At 36.4% G+C, this 19,915-nt stretch overlaps 2 protein-coding genes across 4 annotated transcripts in view; both read left to right on the plus strand.

Annotated features, from left to right (window-relative positions):
* Window positions 1-9,355, plus strand: part of LOC136030464 (proteasome subunit alpha type-5-like) — a 33,810-nt gene extending 24,455 nt beyond the window's left edge. For both annotated transcript variants that reach the window (XM_065709470.1, XM_065709471.1), the window contains exon 6: window positions 9,106-9,355. In XM_065709470.1, coding sequence (XP_065565542.1) covers window positions 9,106-9,273 — 168 coding nt within the window. In that variant the 3' untranslated portion in view covers window positions 9,274-9,355. The remainder of the gene's footprint in view (window positions 1-9,105) is intronic.
* An 8,792-nt stretch (window positions 9,356-18,147) lies between these two features.
* LOC136030466 (exosome complex exonuclease RRP44-like) overlaps window positions 18,148-19,915 on the plus strand; it is a 36,403-nt gene continuing 34,635 nt past the window's right edge. The window contains exon 1 of one of the 2 annotated variants that reach the window (XM_065709473.1): window positions 18,148-18,215. The gene's annotated coding sequence lies outside the window, so the exon portion shown is untranslated. The other variant, XM_065709474.1, reaches the window with a different exon arrangement.

A 19,915-nucleotide genomic window follows, 5' to 3' on the forward strand; every position in this document is an offset into this window, starting at 1 on the left:
CATTCACAACAAGATTTATCAGTATCGAGCTTCAATTAGTTCTAATTTATCATAAAATTGTCTGATTGGCTAACAGATTTTATGAAAAATTATGATTGGCTTAAGTTAGCGCTGTCTAATTCCACGGTACCATTAAGATCTCATTGTGAATAGCCGTTTACGTAACAATGTTCCTGCTCTGCTTGACGTACGTCTGCTTAAATGTCAGCAACTACGTGGTTGCCGTTGCGTAGTTATTATCGTGACAGTTATCAACCATTACCAAGGATCTATAAATCGTGTTAAGGATTTATTTATGTCCCTAACACTATTTTGCCAGCTGGTATTTTCCAAAGAATGTTTCTTCTCGTGCTTTCTAGTTGGACCCTTTCTTGAATTTCTGGTCTTTCGATGTTAAATTTAGCCACTTAGCTATGTCTGAAGTCAATCCAAAAGGAAGAGCTAAAATATACAGTCATGCCTTTCGTAAAGAAGAAAATGGGTTTGATGCTTTTAAAAACAAGGTCCCATTGCTTCAGTGTCCTTACGCTTACGTAATTCTTTGCATGTTTTCTATGGGAGTGGGGTGGCAACCCTAATTGAGATTCTTCTGTGGTAATTTACAACACAGACGTAAAACTTCTATAATGCTGATGCTAATTAGAAGAAAACCAAAACCACTTAGAATTATTGAAAAATTTTACAAAAAAAAGGTGAAGTGGGAAAGGATGGTAAAAAAAAACAAAGAAAAGCTAGATACAGATGTCTGAATATATATTTTTGAATTCCTGCTGTCAAAACTGTTGAGTTAAGCTCTGGTTTTGACAGAAGTGGGTTACATTAGTGGTTTCATATTAGCCAAACGGACCAAAGACTTATTTATGTAAGATCCGTTAAGTATGTAAAATTGTTTTAGATTCGTCGAATACATTAAGCACCCCAATTATAAACCATTTTACATACGGACAGCAAAACAAAAAGAAAAACATTTTTATCATTTGTTGGAGATAATCTAGCCAGACGAGATACTAGAGATATATTATATTCGCATGCTTAGAAATTGAGAAGAGGGGGTCAGTCCGGACTTGTCCCAGGAAAAGATAGAAACTGGTCCTTAATTAGGATAAAAAGAAATAAATGATAGATCTGTTGAACATTTAAGAATGTGTTAAACTATGATTAAAAGGAAGTAATAGAGTAAATATAGTAATTACACAGGCGGTAGCTTTATTGCTACCGGAAGCAAATTACTTAGTACGATAATGCTTGTTAGACTAAGAGATGTTGTATAGTATAAAGTTAGAAGATATGAACAGTGCTGTTATAGGAAGGGAAGAGACTGGGCCGACTAGTTATGGCACTTGGTATTAACCAAGTGACATATAGCAGTCGCCAATTCTGTCGGTCTGTCGGTCTGTCTGTCGGTCCCGGTTTTGCTACTTTAGGCACTTCCAGGTAAGCTAGGACGATGAAATTTGGCAAGCGTATCAGGGACCGGACCAGATTAAATTAGAAATAGTCGTTTTCCCGATTTGACCATTTGGGGGGGGGGGGGAGTGGGGGCCCGGTTAATTCGCAAAAAATAGAAAAAATGAAGTATTTTTAACTTATCAGCGGGTATTTGGATCTTAATGAAATTTGATGTTTGGAATGATATTGTGTCTTAGAGCTCTTATTTTAAATCCAGACCGGATCTGATGACATTGGGGGGAGTTGGAGGGGGAAAACCTAAAGTCCCGGTTTTGCTACTTTAGGCACTTCCAGGTAAGCTAGGACGACGAAATTTGGCAAGCGTATCAGGGACCGGACCAGATTAAATTAGAAATAGTCGTTTTCTCGATTTGATCATCTGGGGGGGAGTAGGGGCCGGTTAATTCGGAAAAATAGAAAAAATGAAGTATTTTTAACTTATGAGCGGGTGATTGGATCTTAATGAAATTTGATGTTTGGAATGATATTGTGTCTCAGAGCTCTTATTTTAAATCCCGACTGGGTCTGATGACATTGGAGGGAGTTGGAGGGGGGAAACCTAAAATCTTGGAAAACATTTAGAGTAGAGGGATCGGGATGAAACTTGATGAGAAAAATAAGCGTAAGTCCCAGATACATGATTGACATAATCGGAACTTATTTGCTCTCTTTGGGGTAGTTGGGGGGGGGAGTAAGTCTTAAAAATTAGAAAAATGAGGTATTTTCAACTTACGAACGGGTGATCGGATCTCAATGAAATTTGATGTTTAGAAGGATATCGTGTCTTAGAGCTCTTATTTTAAATCCCGACCGAATCTGGTGATGGGGGCGGGGAGTTGGGAGGGGGAAACCTAAAACTTGGAAAACACTTAGAGTGGAGGGATCGGGATGAAACATGGTAGGAAAAATAAACACAAGTCCTAGATAGATGATTGACATAAACGGAACGGATCCGCTCTCTTTTGGGTAGTTGGGGGGGGGGGGGGTATTTCTGAAAAAAAAATGAGGTATTTTTAACTTACGAACGGGTGATCGGATCTCAATGAAATTTGATATTTAGAACGATATCGTGGCTCAGAGCTCTTATTTTAAACCCGACCGGATCTGGTGACATTGGGGGGGGGGAGTTGGGAGGGAGAAACCTAAAAATTGGAAAACACTTAGAGTGGAGGGATCGGGATAAAACGTGGAGTGGAGTGGAGGGGAGGGATCGGGGTGAAAAAAAAACACGAGTCCTAGATACATGATTGACATAACCAGAACGGATCCGCTCTCTTTGGTGTAGTTGGGGGGGGGGGTTAATTCTGAAAAATTAGAAAAAATGAGGTATTTTTAACTTACGAACGGGTCATTGGATCTCCATGAAATTTGATTTTTAGAAGGATATCGTGTCTCAAAGCTCTTATTTTAAATCCTGACCGGATCTGGTGACATTGGGGGAAGTTTGGGGTGGGGAGACCTAAAATGATGGGAAACGCTTAGATTGGAGGGATTGGGATGAAACTTGATTGGAAAAATAAGCAAAAGTCTTGCATACGTAATTTACATAATTGGAACGGATCCGCTCAATTGCGGTGGGGGGGGGGAATTCTGAAAAATAAGAAAAATGACGTATTTTTAACTTACGAAGGAGTGATCGGATCTTCATGAAACTTCATATTTAGAAGGACCTCGTAACTCCGATATCTTATTTTAAATCTCAACCGGATCAAACGTAATTGGGGGGGGGGCAGTTGGGGGGACCGGAAATCTTAGAAAATACTTAAAGCGGTGAGATCAGGATGAAACTGGATGGGAAGAATAGAAACCTGTCTAAGATACATGACTGACATAACTGGACCGGATCTGCTCTCTTTGGTGGAATTGGGAGGGGGGAGGTAATTTTGAAAATTGAGGTATTTGTAACTTACGAAAGGGTGACCAGATCTTAATGAAATTTGATATTTAGAAGGATCTTGTGCTATAAAGTTCTAATTTCAAATTCCAACCAGATCCTGTGACATTCGGGGGAGTTGGAAGGGCGGATCCGCTCTCTTTGGGGGAGTGGGGGCGAGGGTTAATTCTGAAAGATTATAAAAATGAGGTATTTTTAACTTACGATTTAAGAAGGAAACATGTTTGAGAAGGAAGCATGATAAGAAAACAATTTACAATATGCATAACAATTGTAGCAAACAGATTTTGCATGGAACCCCCTATATTTTACCTCCCCCCCCTTAATGTGTAAATATACAGTCGAAATTATATATTTCCCCTCTATTCCCCCAATGCGTCTCTCTTGTTTCATACCTTGTACTTATTAATTGAATTAACTGTTTAAAAGAACAACCGGAAAACAAGTGATGGGTGACAGAATGCATTGGTTTTATATAATTTGGACTATATATTTGCTTTTTAGGGGAAGGGGGGTTGGCGGTAAAGTATAGGGGGGATCCATGCAAAAGGTGTTTGCTACAGCTATTGTGCGTATTATGAAATGTTTTCTTAACATGTTTCCTTCTCTAGGCTTATACCCCTAAGCTGTAACTATTGCTGACGAAATTGGAATTCCCTAATAAGCAAAGTCCTGCGGATGTAACTGTTCCAGTCATCTATGCAGTCAGCACAGTAAAGCGAAAATATTTTTACACTGTGACAGTCATCAATGATGATTTCACATTCATGAACTTAGCTATTGACTTTTAATTAGTTCCCAGTCCTTTGGGCACAGACAACGCGGGTTTTAATGCGCAATTTAAATACGTATTTAAAACGTTTTCCATGAATTTGATGAGCAGAAATGGAAGTCATTCAAGAATCTATGTCAAAAGATAAGGATAAAATTGTAACTGAAGTGTATGAAAAAATTCCTACCTATAAAGAACGGTGTCGATAATACAAAAGGGTAAGGTAATAATTTTTTATGTTATTCTAAAGTCTGGTGTTGAATATTTTGATAGCCTTGCAGACTCAAAGGACTGCAGGTACATACACAGGCTCTTGGTTCGTTTTTTAGGGGGGGGGATTAACTTAAAAATCAACAAAAATTGGTTCTATTAGTCTGTGGCCTTTTGAAAGAAAATTACTGGTACTTATGTATTATACCTAACACACTCAAGAAGTGTAGTTACGTTAATCATAATGAAATACACCAAAACATGATGTAAATATAATACTTTAGTTTATACAATAGTATAATTTGGGCTATATATTTGCAAATTAGGGGGGGGGGAGAATATATCTCCCTTTATCTCCCTATCTCTCTTGGCTCTTGGCTCTTCCGACCTCGTACCATATGAGCTCTCGGCTCTTCCGACCTCGTCACAAGTGCCATATGAGCTCTTAGCTCTTGTTTTTTCTTTTAATAATAATTATGACGTGTAGATCATTTCGATCATCGAACTCCATTAGTCATGACTTGTATAGATTATCAATAGGCATTTGATTTAGGTGATAGAAACCTTAAGTGAAGATCCTGTCCTCTGTGTTGTAGATCTTATCTTCTAATGTGTGAGAATAAAATTGTCTGCGGGTTGGGTAGAAAATCGGGTTTTCTGTTTCTTTTGTGTGGAATGAGGATTTAAGAAGGGGTGTATCCTACCCGTTCACATGGATTATTTCGCTGGACTTTGTCCTAAGATACAAATTAAAGCCTATGGTATGACGAGGTATATCTCTTAGAGACATGAATCATATAGATAATTTTCGTATCTTAGGCAGAAATATCAGCGAAATGAACGAATTTCGTAGGTTATGAGGGATCAAGTTGCGAGATAAAGTTTGAAATCACCTAGATTATTTATGAGTTAGGGTGACAAGATCATGATTGGTAACGAAATCAAACAGTTCGTGGTAACGAACTGTAGTTCGTGGTACGAACGGCTCAATAGTAACCGAAACTCTGAAAAATGGAATTTTGATACCAATAGTTACATCAAAAGAGTTGCATTTTAATGCTGATTTTAAATATATAGGTTTTATCAAGATCAGTTATACCCATCGAAAGTTACGAGCCTGAGAAAATTTGCCTGATTTTAGAAAATAGGGGGAAACACCCCCTAAAAGTCATACAATCTTAACGAAAATCACTCATTAGATTCAGCGTATCAGAGAACCTTATTGTAGAAGTTTCGAGCTCCTATGTACAAAAATGCGGAATTTCGTATTTTTGCCAGAAGAGAGAATGAGAGATCACGGATGCGTGTTTATTTGTTTGTTTTTTTGTTGTTTTTTTCCCATGGGTGATCGTATCGACTGAGTGGTCCTAGAATGTCGTGAGAGGGCTCATTCTAACGGAAATTAAAAGTTCTAGTGCCATTTTTAAGTGACCAAAAAATTGGAGGGCACCTAGGCCCCCTCCCACGCTCATTTTTTTCCCCAAAGGTCACCTGATCAAAATTCTGAGATAACCATTTTTTTTACCATAGTCGAAAAACCTAATAACTATGTCTTTAGGGACGACTCACTCCCCTGCGGTGCCCGTGGGAGGGGCTGCAAGTTACAAACTTTGACCTGTGTTTACATATAGTAATGGTTACCGTGAAGTGTACAGACGTTTTAAGTTTTTTTTTGGTTTAGGGGGGGTTTTACGTGGGAGGATATTTCCATGGAGAAGCTTTTCATGGGGGAAGAGAATTTCAATGAAGGGGGTCCTGGATTTTCTAGCATTATTTGAAAAAACAATGAAAAAAAAAAATATGAAAAGTTTTTTTTCTACTGAAAGTAAGGAGCAGCATTAAAACTTAAAACGAAGAAAATTATTACGCACATGAGGGGTTTACCTCCTCGTTATACCTCACTCTTTACGCTAAAGTATTTTTAGTAATTTCAACTATTTATTCTACGGCCTTTGTGATTCAGAGGTCATTCTTAAGGAATTGGGACAAAATCTAAGCTTTAGTGTAAAGAGCGAGGTATCGACGAGGGTTGAACCCCCTCTTATACGCAACAAAAACATACGAATGTAGAAGTTCGTTATGTAAGTTAATTCGTAAGTTACGTATATTTTTTACCAATGAAAACGTTTGTAAAAAATTAAAAGTTCTAGTTGCTTTTTCAAGTAATCAAAAACTTGGAGGGCAACTAGGCCCCCTCCCTCGCTCCTTTTTTCTCAAAATCTTCCGATTAATTACAATTAATTAATATGCAAATTTCGTTTTAATTATTTATATGCGGAGAGCCAATATCAAAACATGCATTAATTCAAAAACGTCCAGAAATTAAATAAAAAAACAATTTTTTTAAATGAAAGTAAGGAGCAACATTAAAACTTAAAACGGACAGAAATTTCTCCGTATAAGAAAGGGGCTTTTCCTCCTCAACGTCCCGCTCTTTACGCCAAAGTTTCGTACTGTTTTAAAAATAGGGTTAAGAGAAAGAGTCAAACTTTAGCGTAAAGAGCGAGGCGTTGAGGAGGAAAAGCCCCTTTCATATACGAAGTAATTTCTGTTCGTTTTAATTTTTAATGTTGCTCCTCACTTTCATTTAAAAAAAACTTGTTTTTTTTTATTTAATATCAGACTAAGGCGATAGCCTCACTTATTTGAGAAGCATTATTAGTTAAAACGTTGTATATTGTGCAGACGTAAAAAGTGGAATAACCAATGCGCAGGTTGTCCTTATCGCTGTTGAAGGTAAGATGGCAGCAGTCAACTATGGTTTTGAAATGTATTCTCTTCAAAAGATTGAGTAAGGTATTCTAGATTGTTTCCTCATAATTGTCTAAAGTTAGTTTTGGTACTCGTTTGATAGATCTTATATCAAACAATAAGTTGTCCGAAAGTGTTGCTCAGTTTTACTTTTTAGCGCTGTAATGAAAGAAAAAAGTTGAGACGGCTAAGCCACGTTTTACAGATGAAGGATGATAGACCGCCAAACATCATGCTTTTTGGCCATCCACCCTGTGGCAAATGGCAAGGAGTCATAACTGAGCGAGGTGCAAAGAGGTCATAAGGAAGGACTTCTAGTAAATTTGAATTTCACGAGAGGGAGTAAGGGGGTAGCTTTAAATAGTTTGAGATGGAAGAGGAGCGTGTCCAGGTGTGTTGGCCTCAGACGGTATGGCTCTGCATAAAATTGTTAGTAGTAGTAGTAGCACTAATTACAGCTTATTGTGGCAAGAAACCATTTCGTTTAATTTCCTTAAGATCCTTTCTTACGACCCCTTCCCGCTCCATTTGGGGAAGACGAGCTTTTCATTTGTCCCTAAATGGTTGGCCGAAAAGGATGATCTTTGGCAATCTGTCATCCTTCTTCCATAGAACATGTCCTATGCATCTCAACCTTTCTCTCATTGTAGCCCTAGAAAGCAAGATAAAGGCACATTATTCGTTGAGCTTACTGTTTGAAATACTGTCAGTCAGGCGGGTACCCAAAAGAATTCGTAGTCAATTCCTCGGAAAAATACCTTACAAGTCCTCCTCTGTGTTTAGAAGCGCCCATATTCCAAGACCATGCTTGACCAATGCCATCACTGTAGCTTCCAATATCCTAATCTTGATTGGGACACTTATCTTCCTATTCTTCCAAATTGTGAAATTTCACAATTCTTTCTTCCTATTCTTTCAATTGTGAAAAAACTCATTACGCCTTGGTTATTCTATTTTTAATATTTTCACTACGTCCAACATCTTTACTTATAATACTCTCCGGCTAAGTGAAGTTATACACTTGATCCATCCTCTCGTTACCTGACATCGCCTGTTTACCTTAGTTTATTCCCAGTCTGAGTGACTTAGTATTCTTAAAGTTATTTTTCAAACTTATTCTTGCACTCCGAAGTTTCACCTCCAAGAAATTATTCATTTTGCAAACATTTTCTTCTAGAAGATCAAAATCATTGGCATAATCTATGTCTAGGGGAGCTTTTCCATTTGATTCCTTGCTGAATAAGTTTGCTTGATTCCATGTTCCTTAGGACAAATTAGTAGTAATACTAGTATTGGAGACGGGAAATAAGTTGATTCACCTATACTCGGTTTTTGCACTCAAGATTAAATCAATTCTTCATCCATTCTTCTCGGCTTGATTTTTATGTCCTAAATTAAAAAGAATATTATTTATGGGTTATGGACAAGAAGACTTGTCCAAAAATTCAGAAGCTCATTTCAGCATTTCAGTCCGTTTTTTTTGGTTTGTTTTTTTTTTTCTTGACACCGGACACTTATGTTACAATGAAACCCTAATCCAAGTACATGGCTGTTGAGGTATCAATACAGGAACTATCTTTCATTCTCTTTTTGGATCATAATTTTTTTTTTTTTTTTCTACTCTGGCAAGTACTAAAGAAATTATTTTTGCAAATGCCTGAGTATTTGGGGAAAGAAAAAGGATGTAAAATCAGGTGGTTTACATAAGAAATTATTAAAAGTATTTGACATTACATATTTCGTTTCGTTTTGTTGCACAAATGTACAAATCTTTATGCCAAGCATACTCGTGTCTTAAATGAGAGGGTAACCGTTGATTTATATACTTATGCTGATGAGTTTGACCTTACTGCACCTAACGTTATTGGCTATTTATGTTATTAATTATTGCTATTTATTCACATACTAATGCTAATTCATTTAGAAATGTTATCTAAAGTTGAAAAAGGCTAGCCTTATGTGAAGAAAAATATGCTCAGCCTAATCAATATTTTTCATGAGTTTTCGATTTTTTTGATTTTTTTTCTAGTCTATGACGATGAAAGAGGCACTGAAATCTGCGTTGACTATACTCAAGCAAGTTATGGAAGAACGGCTTGACGCGTCTAATGTGGAGGTTGCTTCTGTCACGCAGGAACAAGGATACCATTTTCATACAAAAGAAGAAGTAGAGGAAATCCTTAAAGAGGTTCAATAATGGCTAACTTTCCAACTCAGTTATTTTATCTTTTGTATCCAACTAAAAATAAAAATGAATTTGTCAAGTAAAGAACATTAAAGGTGGCATTGATCGACCATCTTGTAATATACTAATACTACTAACAACCCACCGCAGCCCCAAGCTGCCTAAGACCTACACAGCTGCACACGTTCTTCCTCCATCCCAATCTATTCAAAGCCTCTTTCTTTACACTCTCCCAGGAAGTTCTCATTTCCTTTAAATCTTTGTTTATGACATCCTCCCACCCCAGATTTGGACGATCTGTTTTCCGTTTATCCCTAGACGGTCGGCCGAAAAGGACGATTTTCGGCAACCTGTCATCCTTCATCCGAAGAATGTGCCCTTGCCATCCCAACCTCTCTTTCATCGTAGTCCTAGAAAGCGGGATTGAACCAAGTTTGTCGTACAGCCTACAGTTCGAAATACGGTCAGTCAGACGGGTACCCAGAACAATCCGTAGGAAATTCTAGTGAAAACATCTAGTGAATTTTCATCCGCTTTTCGGAGCGCCCATGCTTCAGACCCATGTGTAACCACTGCCATCCTTCCAATACTCTCATCTTGATTTGCAGACTTACCTTCCTATTCTTCCAAACTTTTTTTTTCAACTTGTAAAAAACAGCTTGAGTCTTGGCTATTCTACTTTTAATATCTTCACTGGTCCCACCGTCTTTACTAATAATACTGCCAAGGTAAGTGAAGCTGCCCACCTGATTAATCTTTTCGTTACACAACGTTACCTTTTCGTCTTCGTTTATTCCTAGTCTTAGTAACTTAATCTTCTTAACAACAATTTTCAAACCTATTTTAGGATCCTGTACTCTCAAAACCTCTAAAATTTCATTCATTTTGCTTACACTTTCATCTAGAATGCTCAAATTATCAGCATAATTTAAGTCCATGAGAGTTTTTCCTCTCTATTTGATTCCGTGGTCTCCCAGTGCCTTTCTTGTGCTCCTCAAGACAAAGTCCACCAAATGATCCATATAAGGGGAAATAGAACATAACCCTGCTTAACTTCTGGTTTAATACAAAACCAGCTACTAACCTCATTTCCTACCTTAACTGCTATAGTGTTATCCTCGAACATAGTACTAATCACTTTAATGTATTTATCTAGTGTATTTTTACAAATTTTTGTAAAAAATTTGCGTTTTTACAAATATTTCTAGTTGCAGTTTTAACATTCTTCCCTAAGACACCCATCACCCACTTCACGAATTGTATTCCTAAAATTATTCCAACCATCTTCCACATTGTCCAATTTTAAACTCTCAAGTTTAGTATTCAATTGTTCGTGGAAAGTTTCTCTCAAATTCTCATCCTGGAGTGTACCAACATCATTACTTCGCGGGAGGTAGTTACCCTTCCAAAATTTCAGCTTCAATTTAACCCTAGACACTACTAGATGGTGATCGTTTACCTAGAACCTTTTACCTGGGACAGCAAGAAGTCCCTGGGACCTCCAGTATGAATGGAGGCTTTGTGCAACTCTGGGCCCATCTTGCTCACAACATGGTTTTCAGCACTTGGTGATGCTATTCTATCAACAAGAGTCGAAATCTTGCACCGACAGTCCCAAGCCTATTACCTCCTACTTATTATATATTCATGCCTACAAATATTTGCTACTATTAGGAGGCAACCCATAGTGAATAAATTAGCTAGGAAGAGGATTTTCAGCCCGAAAACCCCCGTCAAAACAGATCAAGCCCAGAAGAAATATCCATTAATAGGAATCCCGTGCGAATGCTCTGTCGTTTACTAGGCTATAATTTCCTCGATGAATGCCACTTCTCAAGTGGGAATAGAGTTGACCGCAAGGTCTCCAGTCTTTTGGGTACTCCGAAAAGGTCGAGGCAGCCCTTTACAGAGGCCGTTGTCCATAGATGTGTATCTTACGCCCTGTCGCAGTTGTCCTCCTATAGAGAATCCTCCCACAATGGTGTTCGGCATCACCAACCAATTTAACCCATTATTGGGAGAAGGTTTGTAACTCTTGGGACATTTGAACACGCCGGTGGCGCCTGTTTGTGTGTACATTTTAGGGGCCTTCTTCCTCGTCCACCTGTATATATGGCCCTGGGCGAGGATGCCCCAGTTTCTGTTATGGACCCCCTGGGACAAGGTTTCCCCTTGGTCCGTACTTCCTAGAGGTACCCTTCATATCTGTAGGGCGTTTCCCTATCGCCATCTGGAGACACGCAGAGTGGGCTGGGGGAGGCCCTTAAAGAGAAGTAGACTCATAAAACTTTTTCGGGAGGGGGAGAATCTCTTAAATTATTTTTAGTGATATTGTCTAGAAATATCACTAACAAAAAACAAACAAAAATATCACTAGATCTCTACAACTAAAAAATCACTAAATCAGTGCATAAGTTGATTTGTTTTTATTCCTTGTCGCGGGGACCCAGTTCCTCGCTACACTTCAAGTCACTAAGATCACCTGCAAGGTAAGATCACTACGTTGAGCGGTCCCGTAGAGGCCCTTAAAGATCAGTAGACCCATAAAGTTTTTTTTTGGGGGGTGGGGGTAAATATCTTAAATTATTTTAGTGATCTATTCCTAGTGATATTGCCTAAATATATCACTAACAAAAATATCACTAAATCAGTACAACTAAAAATCAGTGCACAAATCACTAGATTATTGAAGAAAATGACTAATCTACCAAAAAAATCCCTAAAATTCGTTGATTTTTTTATTCACTTTTTATTCAATATCCTTCATATTGAAAATTGGCATTAAGATGTTTTTCACTTAAACTGTGAACTTGTGTGTTAACTTGAATACTGTGAAAATTTAATATTGTTTTAAATATTTAAATTTGAGTAAAAAATTGATATTATTAGAAAAATATTATTGGAAATTTCAGATCATTTAATATTGCAACCCAAAATAATTTCACCTTGTCTTGGGGACCCAGTTCTTCGCTACGCTTCAAGTCACTAAGAACACATACAAGGTAAGATCCCCACGCTGAGTGGCCTGAGGAGGCCCTTAAAGAGCAGTAGACCCATAAAGCTTTTTTGGGGGAGGGTAAATATCTTGAATTAATTTAGTGATCTATTTCTAGTGATGTTGCCTAAAAATATCACTAGCAAAAAAAAAACAGAAATATGACTAAATTAGTAAAACTAAAAAATCTCTAAATCAGTGCACAAATCACTGGACTATTGAAGAAAATGAGTAAATCTACCAAAAAAATCCCTAAAATTCAGTGATTTTTTTTTCACTGGATGTCAATCTTTCATACTGGAAATTGGTATCCTGAAGTCTTGCAGTGGAATACCGCAAAAATTTAAATTTTTTATAAATATTTAAATTTTTAGTAAAAAATTGATATTATTAGAAATTTTTGAGTATCTAAAATCGCAACCCGAAATAATTTCATGATAATTACACACATCTCGAGGGGGGGAACAAAATGACCGACACAAAGACGGGTAAGTATCGAAAAAATTTTGTAGGTCTTTGTTGGTGTAGTATAAGACGGAACTGAGGATTCAACATTCAGCTTTTTAGTTAACAACCAGCTAAAAGGTTTCATATGCTTCTTAGAAAACATAGGTGAATGTAGAAAGCTGAACTCTGATCGAAGATTCTTTGCTACCTCTGTTTTTATGCCTTGTCGTAGGAACCCAGTTCCTCGCTATATTTTAAGTCACTAAAATCAACTACCAGGGAAATGCTGGAGGTTTGGTATTTGAAATGAAAACAAATAATTGTACCTACAATGCAATCATGAAAATTGTCGTTGTCTTTGCGCAGCATTTTGATTGGGGAACAGTAAAAAGATCGAAAAACAGTTAAATGAATAGAGTAATAATTCAAGCTTCACTTTTACACAAATAATTTCATAACAGTTTCACAGCAGGCTAATTGTTGTATTTAGAAAAGGGTGTAGTAGATTTTGAACTCGACCACACCCTAAACTTGATTATGCCCAGATGTGCTCAGGAAGTTCTTTCAATGGTCAATAATAAGAAAAGAAGTTTATCTGATTTTAATTAAAGTGCCCAAGAGTTTGGGAAAATCCAAGATTTTGGGGGAGATTAAGGCCCGGAGAGCTACTTTGCTTACGTCATTGATCGCTGAGACGCTGAATGATAGAGCTCAATATCAGTCAAAAATAAAAGAGCACTTTTTGAATTTTTTTTTTTTTTTGATCAAACCCTTGGTAATTCCTGTGTTTGCTCTTTCCTTGAGGAAAATTGGGCTTGCACTTTTATGGTTCATTTTTATCTTTTTCATTAAGGATTTTTTCCCACATGTTGTCAGCTTTTGTAATAAGAAATACTTTTTGTATGAATTTTATAACTAAAAAGGGTCTGTTCGTGTTTTATAAGTTTTTTACTTATGATACGGCGATGCTTCATGTTTCAAGTTTTCTTAGAGGGTATATTCTTAATTTTGCCGAAAACACAACTACACGACGCAGATCCAAGCAAACCGCACGACCTAGCATAAAGATTAGTCCGACACTTTTGCCTTATACGCCACTTAATTTCAATTAGATTACAGTTGTTATTTCTAGCCAATCAAGAGAGCTTATGTGGAAAAAACTTTAAAAATTGTAATCTCTATTTTTACTGTCACAAGATGATGATGAGACAAGCCAAACAGTTGCCTAAGGGTTTTTCAATATTATATCCGGTGTTACATATTTGCCTAAAATAAAAAAATCAATTAATGAGAAAACAAAAATTAAATTTCAGTTTAAAAATATAAACATGAATGATGAAAATAGTGGAACTTGACATATTCTGATTGGCTGTAATCGAAAATCCTAGACTTAAAGTTCTAGCGTCTAGAACTGGATGCTTAGCTGTAACTTGTCTAGCCAAGCACCAAATTTTACTTGTGAACGGTAGTTGTCTAGAGTTTTATATCTAGCCAGACAAATGTCTAGACATGGGATTCTAGCTAGACAAGCGTGTGAACGCTGCTTTACTTAGCCAGGCTCTAGCGTATGGTCAGACTAGGGGTGGCTTTGGCGTAATAGTTTTAAAAGAATCATGTAGAGCGGAGTTAATAGGAAGTACAATACCGTTCCGATTTTCTCAAACTATTTTTGTTTCATACATAAACTATAGTGAAAAAACATATTTACCTTATATTGATAATTTCCTCTTTTTGTAACAAGAATGCAACCGATTGGTTTGCTGCTATATCCAGAGACCGTGAAGTCATTTTACACAGCAAATTTGATCTGGAGTCTCATTCATTTTGTTAATGCATGTGAGGCAGTCCCAGCGGATTGTGTCGCAGTGATTTGGTTGGGCTAAATCCTTACCTTTGAGTAAAAATGAATTTGCCAAATTTGGGTAGTACCTGAAGGCCTTTATTCTAATAAGGTATAAAAATATTCATAAGTGCCAACTTTCATTTCTATATTCGTTTGGAGGCTGCTAGTCAGAAGAGTTTCATTTGTTTTGAAAATCCTTGTGTACTTATCACCTTCAGGGTGCGAATATACGACGCAGATTTAAAAATGCACAGTTTAGTGCACAGATACAAGCAAGAGAAAAAAAATCCTACTAACATGGGAAAAACTAATTTGACTCGAACAGTTGAATGTTCGAAATTTTTTCTTTTTAATTACAAATAATACGGCTAAGGCTCTGACATGTCTGTTTTAAGTCATTATACTGTCTGCTTGTTTTTTTAATTGAATTTGCCGGGTGAATTTTGTCGCTGTAAGATTCAATTTGCATCTTACATTCGATCCTAGAGTTTTTTAAACGCCTTTTTATCTTCATTAAAAGAAACCCAAATGCTGCCCCCTTCTTAGATTTTTGTGAATTGGCACCTCTGACACCTGCTTACTTTGCTTATGTCCAAATACTTCATCTCCACCCCCCCCCCTAATGTGCAAACATATAACCCAAACTATACAAGTCCAACGTGTTCTCTCACCTGCAACTATTAGGCAAACTGGTTTTTCAACAGATCGTACGTTGTGTAGTTCTTGATTGTGTTATATTCAATTAAAGACAACCGATAAATTTCTTAAGAGCATAGCATGGGACAGTAAAAATTGGGATAATACCGTAGGTATCTTAGCGTAAGTTAGAGTGAGCATTATTTACGTATCAGTATAAAAATAGTAACATAAAAAGTAGCTTAATTTTATAATAATATAAAAAGTACATGTTAATGTAAAAAAGCATTAGTCTAAGCCTTGTTTTCAGACCACCCACGTCCAACACAGAGTTGGACACAGGTTTCGCAGATTATTGTTTTGAGTGCCGTGTTCAACAAGGTTAATTTCTTCTCAAAACCCGTGTTCAACCATACTATTGTAGCGCATTATAGTTTTGAAGAACCTGTGTCCAACACGCTTGGAACTTGTAAAATCAAAACGCTTTGAAGTTTTGCCAGGTTGAACACCAGTTCCAGCTCCAAAAATTGTAGGGAGGTATACGGACTAACAAGAAGTTCTTCCACCTCTTTGACTTCTTCTTCAGAAAAACTAGCCACTGGAAGCACTATTCTCCTCCAGTCAGCAAACAATGAGCACATTCAATTATGTACAATAATACAGTGTTATTTGTGTAATAATACAGTATTATTATACAGTGTTTTGGGAAGTGCGAGTACCCGAGCTACCTGACCCCAGCAGTTTAAGGCTACAAGGCCGGCTGGTACCAATACGGCTCTTCCTACTCATTCACGCTCTCTTCTGCACAATCAAAAACTATAGATAAGTCACATTCTTTTAAAATTGACTTTTTAAAGCTAAAGTCGTTACTAAACAATATTTCTCTTCTTTAAGATATCAATTGATGCCTTAAATATCTTACGATCAATATCCCTGGACATGTTAGAATCCAGGATAGCTGTATAAGTATTTGGAATCTAAGCCAAGGAGCAGAAACGCTTAGAGCAATAGTCTCCTGACTCTGAGCCTGGCAATCAAATAATACATACTGGATTGTTTCATCTGCTGAAAAGCAGACCCGGCATAAAGGGGAATGATGTAGCTTCCAATTAAATAGCAAGCTATTTAGAAGTAGGGCACCTGATTTCGGGCAGTAATATAGCACCGTATTTAATCTTGTATGAAATGGAGATAAAATTAATTTACTCTGATTAACATTGGATCTTTGCCTGATAATATATCGTGAATTGAGGTCAGAGCAAGAACTAGGAATTAACATTGAAGCCCTTGCTGTTAAGGAATCAGCCATATCATTATATTTGATGCCTTTATGACTTGGAACATGTTGAAAATAAACCTCATTTCCTTTGATCTTAAGATTAAGAAGCTGTCTTCTAATATTATATAAGTCCTTGTCATTGGCAATTCTGTTAATATTTTGAATCAATAGTAATGCTGATTTGGAGTAAGAGAAACAGAATATATTTTCAGATTCCATGTTATAATTTATAAGTGCATCCAAGGCCAGACGAATGGCACATAATTCAGCAGATAAGATAGAAGATTCCAATGGGAGAGGAGAATAGATGTTCAAATTCAGGGATGGGACACATGCTCTTGCTCCAGCTCTTTCCTTCTGGGCAGATCCATCTGTATATATTTTTCTATAGTTAGGGTACGCCTTTGAGATCTGCTCAGCCAAAATAGTATGGATCTCATAATAAGGAATCAAGTCTTTACTAATAGAGATAAGTTCTACTTGACAACCTGGTGGACTCATTTCCCATGGAGGGGACTCAGTAAAGGGATATGAACAAGGAGAGTGTTGATTCCAGTTTGGGACCTCTAGTTGAATTTTATTCCATGATGAATGTAGATTGGGACAGCCTGACCTCCCAGCAAAGGTATGTGCATATACAGCATGCTTGGTTCCATAAGCCTGGATTTGCGAGAAATATTTAATCCTTAGACTGGATGCTCTTTCACTTAGGGACGCCAATCCCAACAGTATTTTTAACTTTGTTAGTGGATTAAGAGGATCTGTAGTACCATTAGTAAATATAATGGCTTTAGTTCTATTAACTGAGATTGGGAAGCCAAACGCTAAAGAGAATCTCTGGACTTACCTTATATCCTGTTGAATAAAACTTTGAAGAAGGCCAATATCCCTTCCCTACTTCCAAATAAACAAATCATCTGCATAAAGGCCAAATGATGCATGAGTTACTTGAAATTCAGAAACATACAAGTTGAATAGAAGAGGGCTCAGTATTGCACTTTGAGGAAGACCTCTTATAATGGAACGTAACTCACCCCTACACTGATTTACTTGAACATAAAAGTATCTATCAGTTAGAAAGGACTTCATAAAATCTAAAAAAGAATAGGGGAAGTCAAGATCAATTAAGAGTTCCAATAAATTGTGAACTACATTTCCATAGGCATCTGGCCAGTCAAACAGAACAGCCATTGTGACATGTCTTGTTTTAAGAGAGTTACAAACATCAGTTTCTAGCCGGGTAATGTTGTCTAAAGAACTATGAGTTCACTAGGAAAGAGATTGTTGACTTCAACAAACCACTCAATTCTTGATAAGACAAGCCTCTCCAGAACTTTAATAAAGGCAGGTAATACCGATATAGGACGGAAAGACTTAAAATCACTAGATGATTCAGAAGGTTTTGAAGCTGGAAATACCTGATCAATCTTCCAGGCATCTGGGAACTTTTGACTTGACCAAATAAGATTATAAAGACTTAAGGGGGCTGTATGAACCACCTTTGGGGACTCAAGAATCCACTTCATATAAATACCATCATGACCTGGGGAAGACTTGATATTAAGAGAATCAAGTGCTACGCAGAATTCATCTTCACACACGGAACACAAACAACCTGAAAACAATTTTTGTCGAACACGCTCGAAACACACTTCAAACGCAGTGTTAGAAAACGCAACTCTATTTAGAATAACTCGATAACTTCGACGGTCATTTTAAGACGAAACAGAAGGAAACTTATTAAAAGCTATTAGGTTTTTTGTTTGTTTATACATTTTAATAAATAACTTCACTTATGCTACAAGGGTTCTAAATGGCCATATAACAGAACTATACCCTTTAAGTGGTTTCGTTTGGATAGGAACACTGTTTTCTGACAGTGTATTTCACCATCAAGGTGTTATGACTAATTTTCTTGCTGAGAAATGAGTATACCACTCAATGTGTCTTTGATAAACTGTTTGATGAAGGGAATATTGAGATGAGATAGCTAAGAGAAGGCCTAGACATAGGCCTACATGTCTTGAATACAAATATAGGTTACCATTTATTTGTTGCAAATTTACTTTATCCCCTTTAGTTAAACATATTGCATATAACTATTGGATTTTTTTCAACTGAAAGTAAGGAGTAACATTAAAATTTAAAACAAACAGAAATTCTTATCATATATGAGGGGGGTGTGACCCCTTGTCAATACCTTGCTCTTTACTCTAAAGTTCAAATTTTGTTCTAATTCTTTAAGAATGACCCTTGAATCACAAAGGTCATTTAACTAAAACAAATAGCTCTTTTGTAAGTACTTTTTACATGTGCTTTACATCTCAATTTTTATTCTTATTTATATTTTTATTCAAATATTACTTAGGCTATCAATAAATCAACCAAATCCTTTTCTAAGCTACCAAGAATACTTGACGGTTTCAAATGATGGGAAAGATAGAATTTTACCTCTTTGTCCATTACATTTTGAAGATCTTCTTGTTTTATTGTTGACAAGTCCTCTGTTATAACATATTCGTAAGTTGGATTTACAAATAGGCTAGATCTAGTTGCTTACAACTACGCACAAGTTTCTAATTTGTATCACTGTTCAATCTTTTAATTATCAAGTTATAATTAAAAATCATTTGCCCAATTGTTTTTGAGAATTTATTAGTTAAAACTAGACCATCTTTATAGTTCAAATTACTTGGAAGGGCCTGTTTTACCTCTTGCTGATCTAAAATTTCTTGTAAAGTAATACCTTCAATCTGCTTACAAGTAAATTTAATAGATAAATATAATGTTTCATCCTTTTTACCAATCTTATAAGATTTATTCTGTTTTGAAATAAATTTTGTTTTAGTTAGAATGCAAGTTGCATCATATATTACTTTAATTTTATATTCAAGAGCTATAGTATTCATAATAATCCTGAATATTTTATTGAATTCCTCCTAGATAACTTATTTAAACATTGTATTACAAAAGCCTTAGCCTCAAATAGCTAGTAGGCCTATAGATCCATAGAAAATTTAATCCAATGTATTTTTTCTATTATTTTTCCTATGCCCTCTCAATCATTTTTTATGTTTTGTGGGAAAAGTAAAAGAAGGATGGTCCATTAAACCATCAATACATTTAAGAACAACCTGAGACATATCTCTATATTTAGCCACTCAATTGTTTAGCCCAAAAGGAAGCTATAGTGACAGGACTGATCCAGAAATCCTCATGCTTGTGAAGTCTACTATTCTTCTCTTCTTTATTTAAGTTATCTAAGTCCAAATTTTCTAAAATTGTAATCTGATATGGAACAAGTACCATTATTAAAATGTTGAACTTGATAGTTACTAGTTTTTTCCTTATTAATTGTTGTTTTATGCCCAGAAAATCTCATACATATGCTATTAGTTGTTTCCCCCATATATTTTTAAACAGTATTTTTTACATTCTAATAAATTAATTACAT

Source organism: Artemia franciscana, chromosome 8 (assembly GCF_032884065.1).
Source record: "Artemia franciscana chromosome 8, ASM3288406v1, whole genome shotgun sequence".
Taxonomy (NCBI): Eukaryota; Metazoa; Arthropoda; class Branchiopoda; order Anostraca; family Artemiidae; genus Artemia; species Artemia franciscana.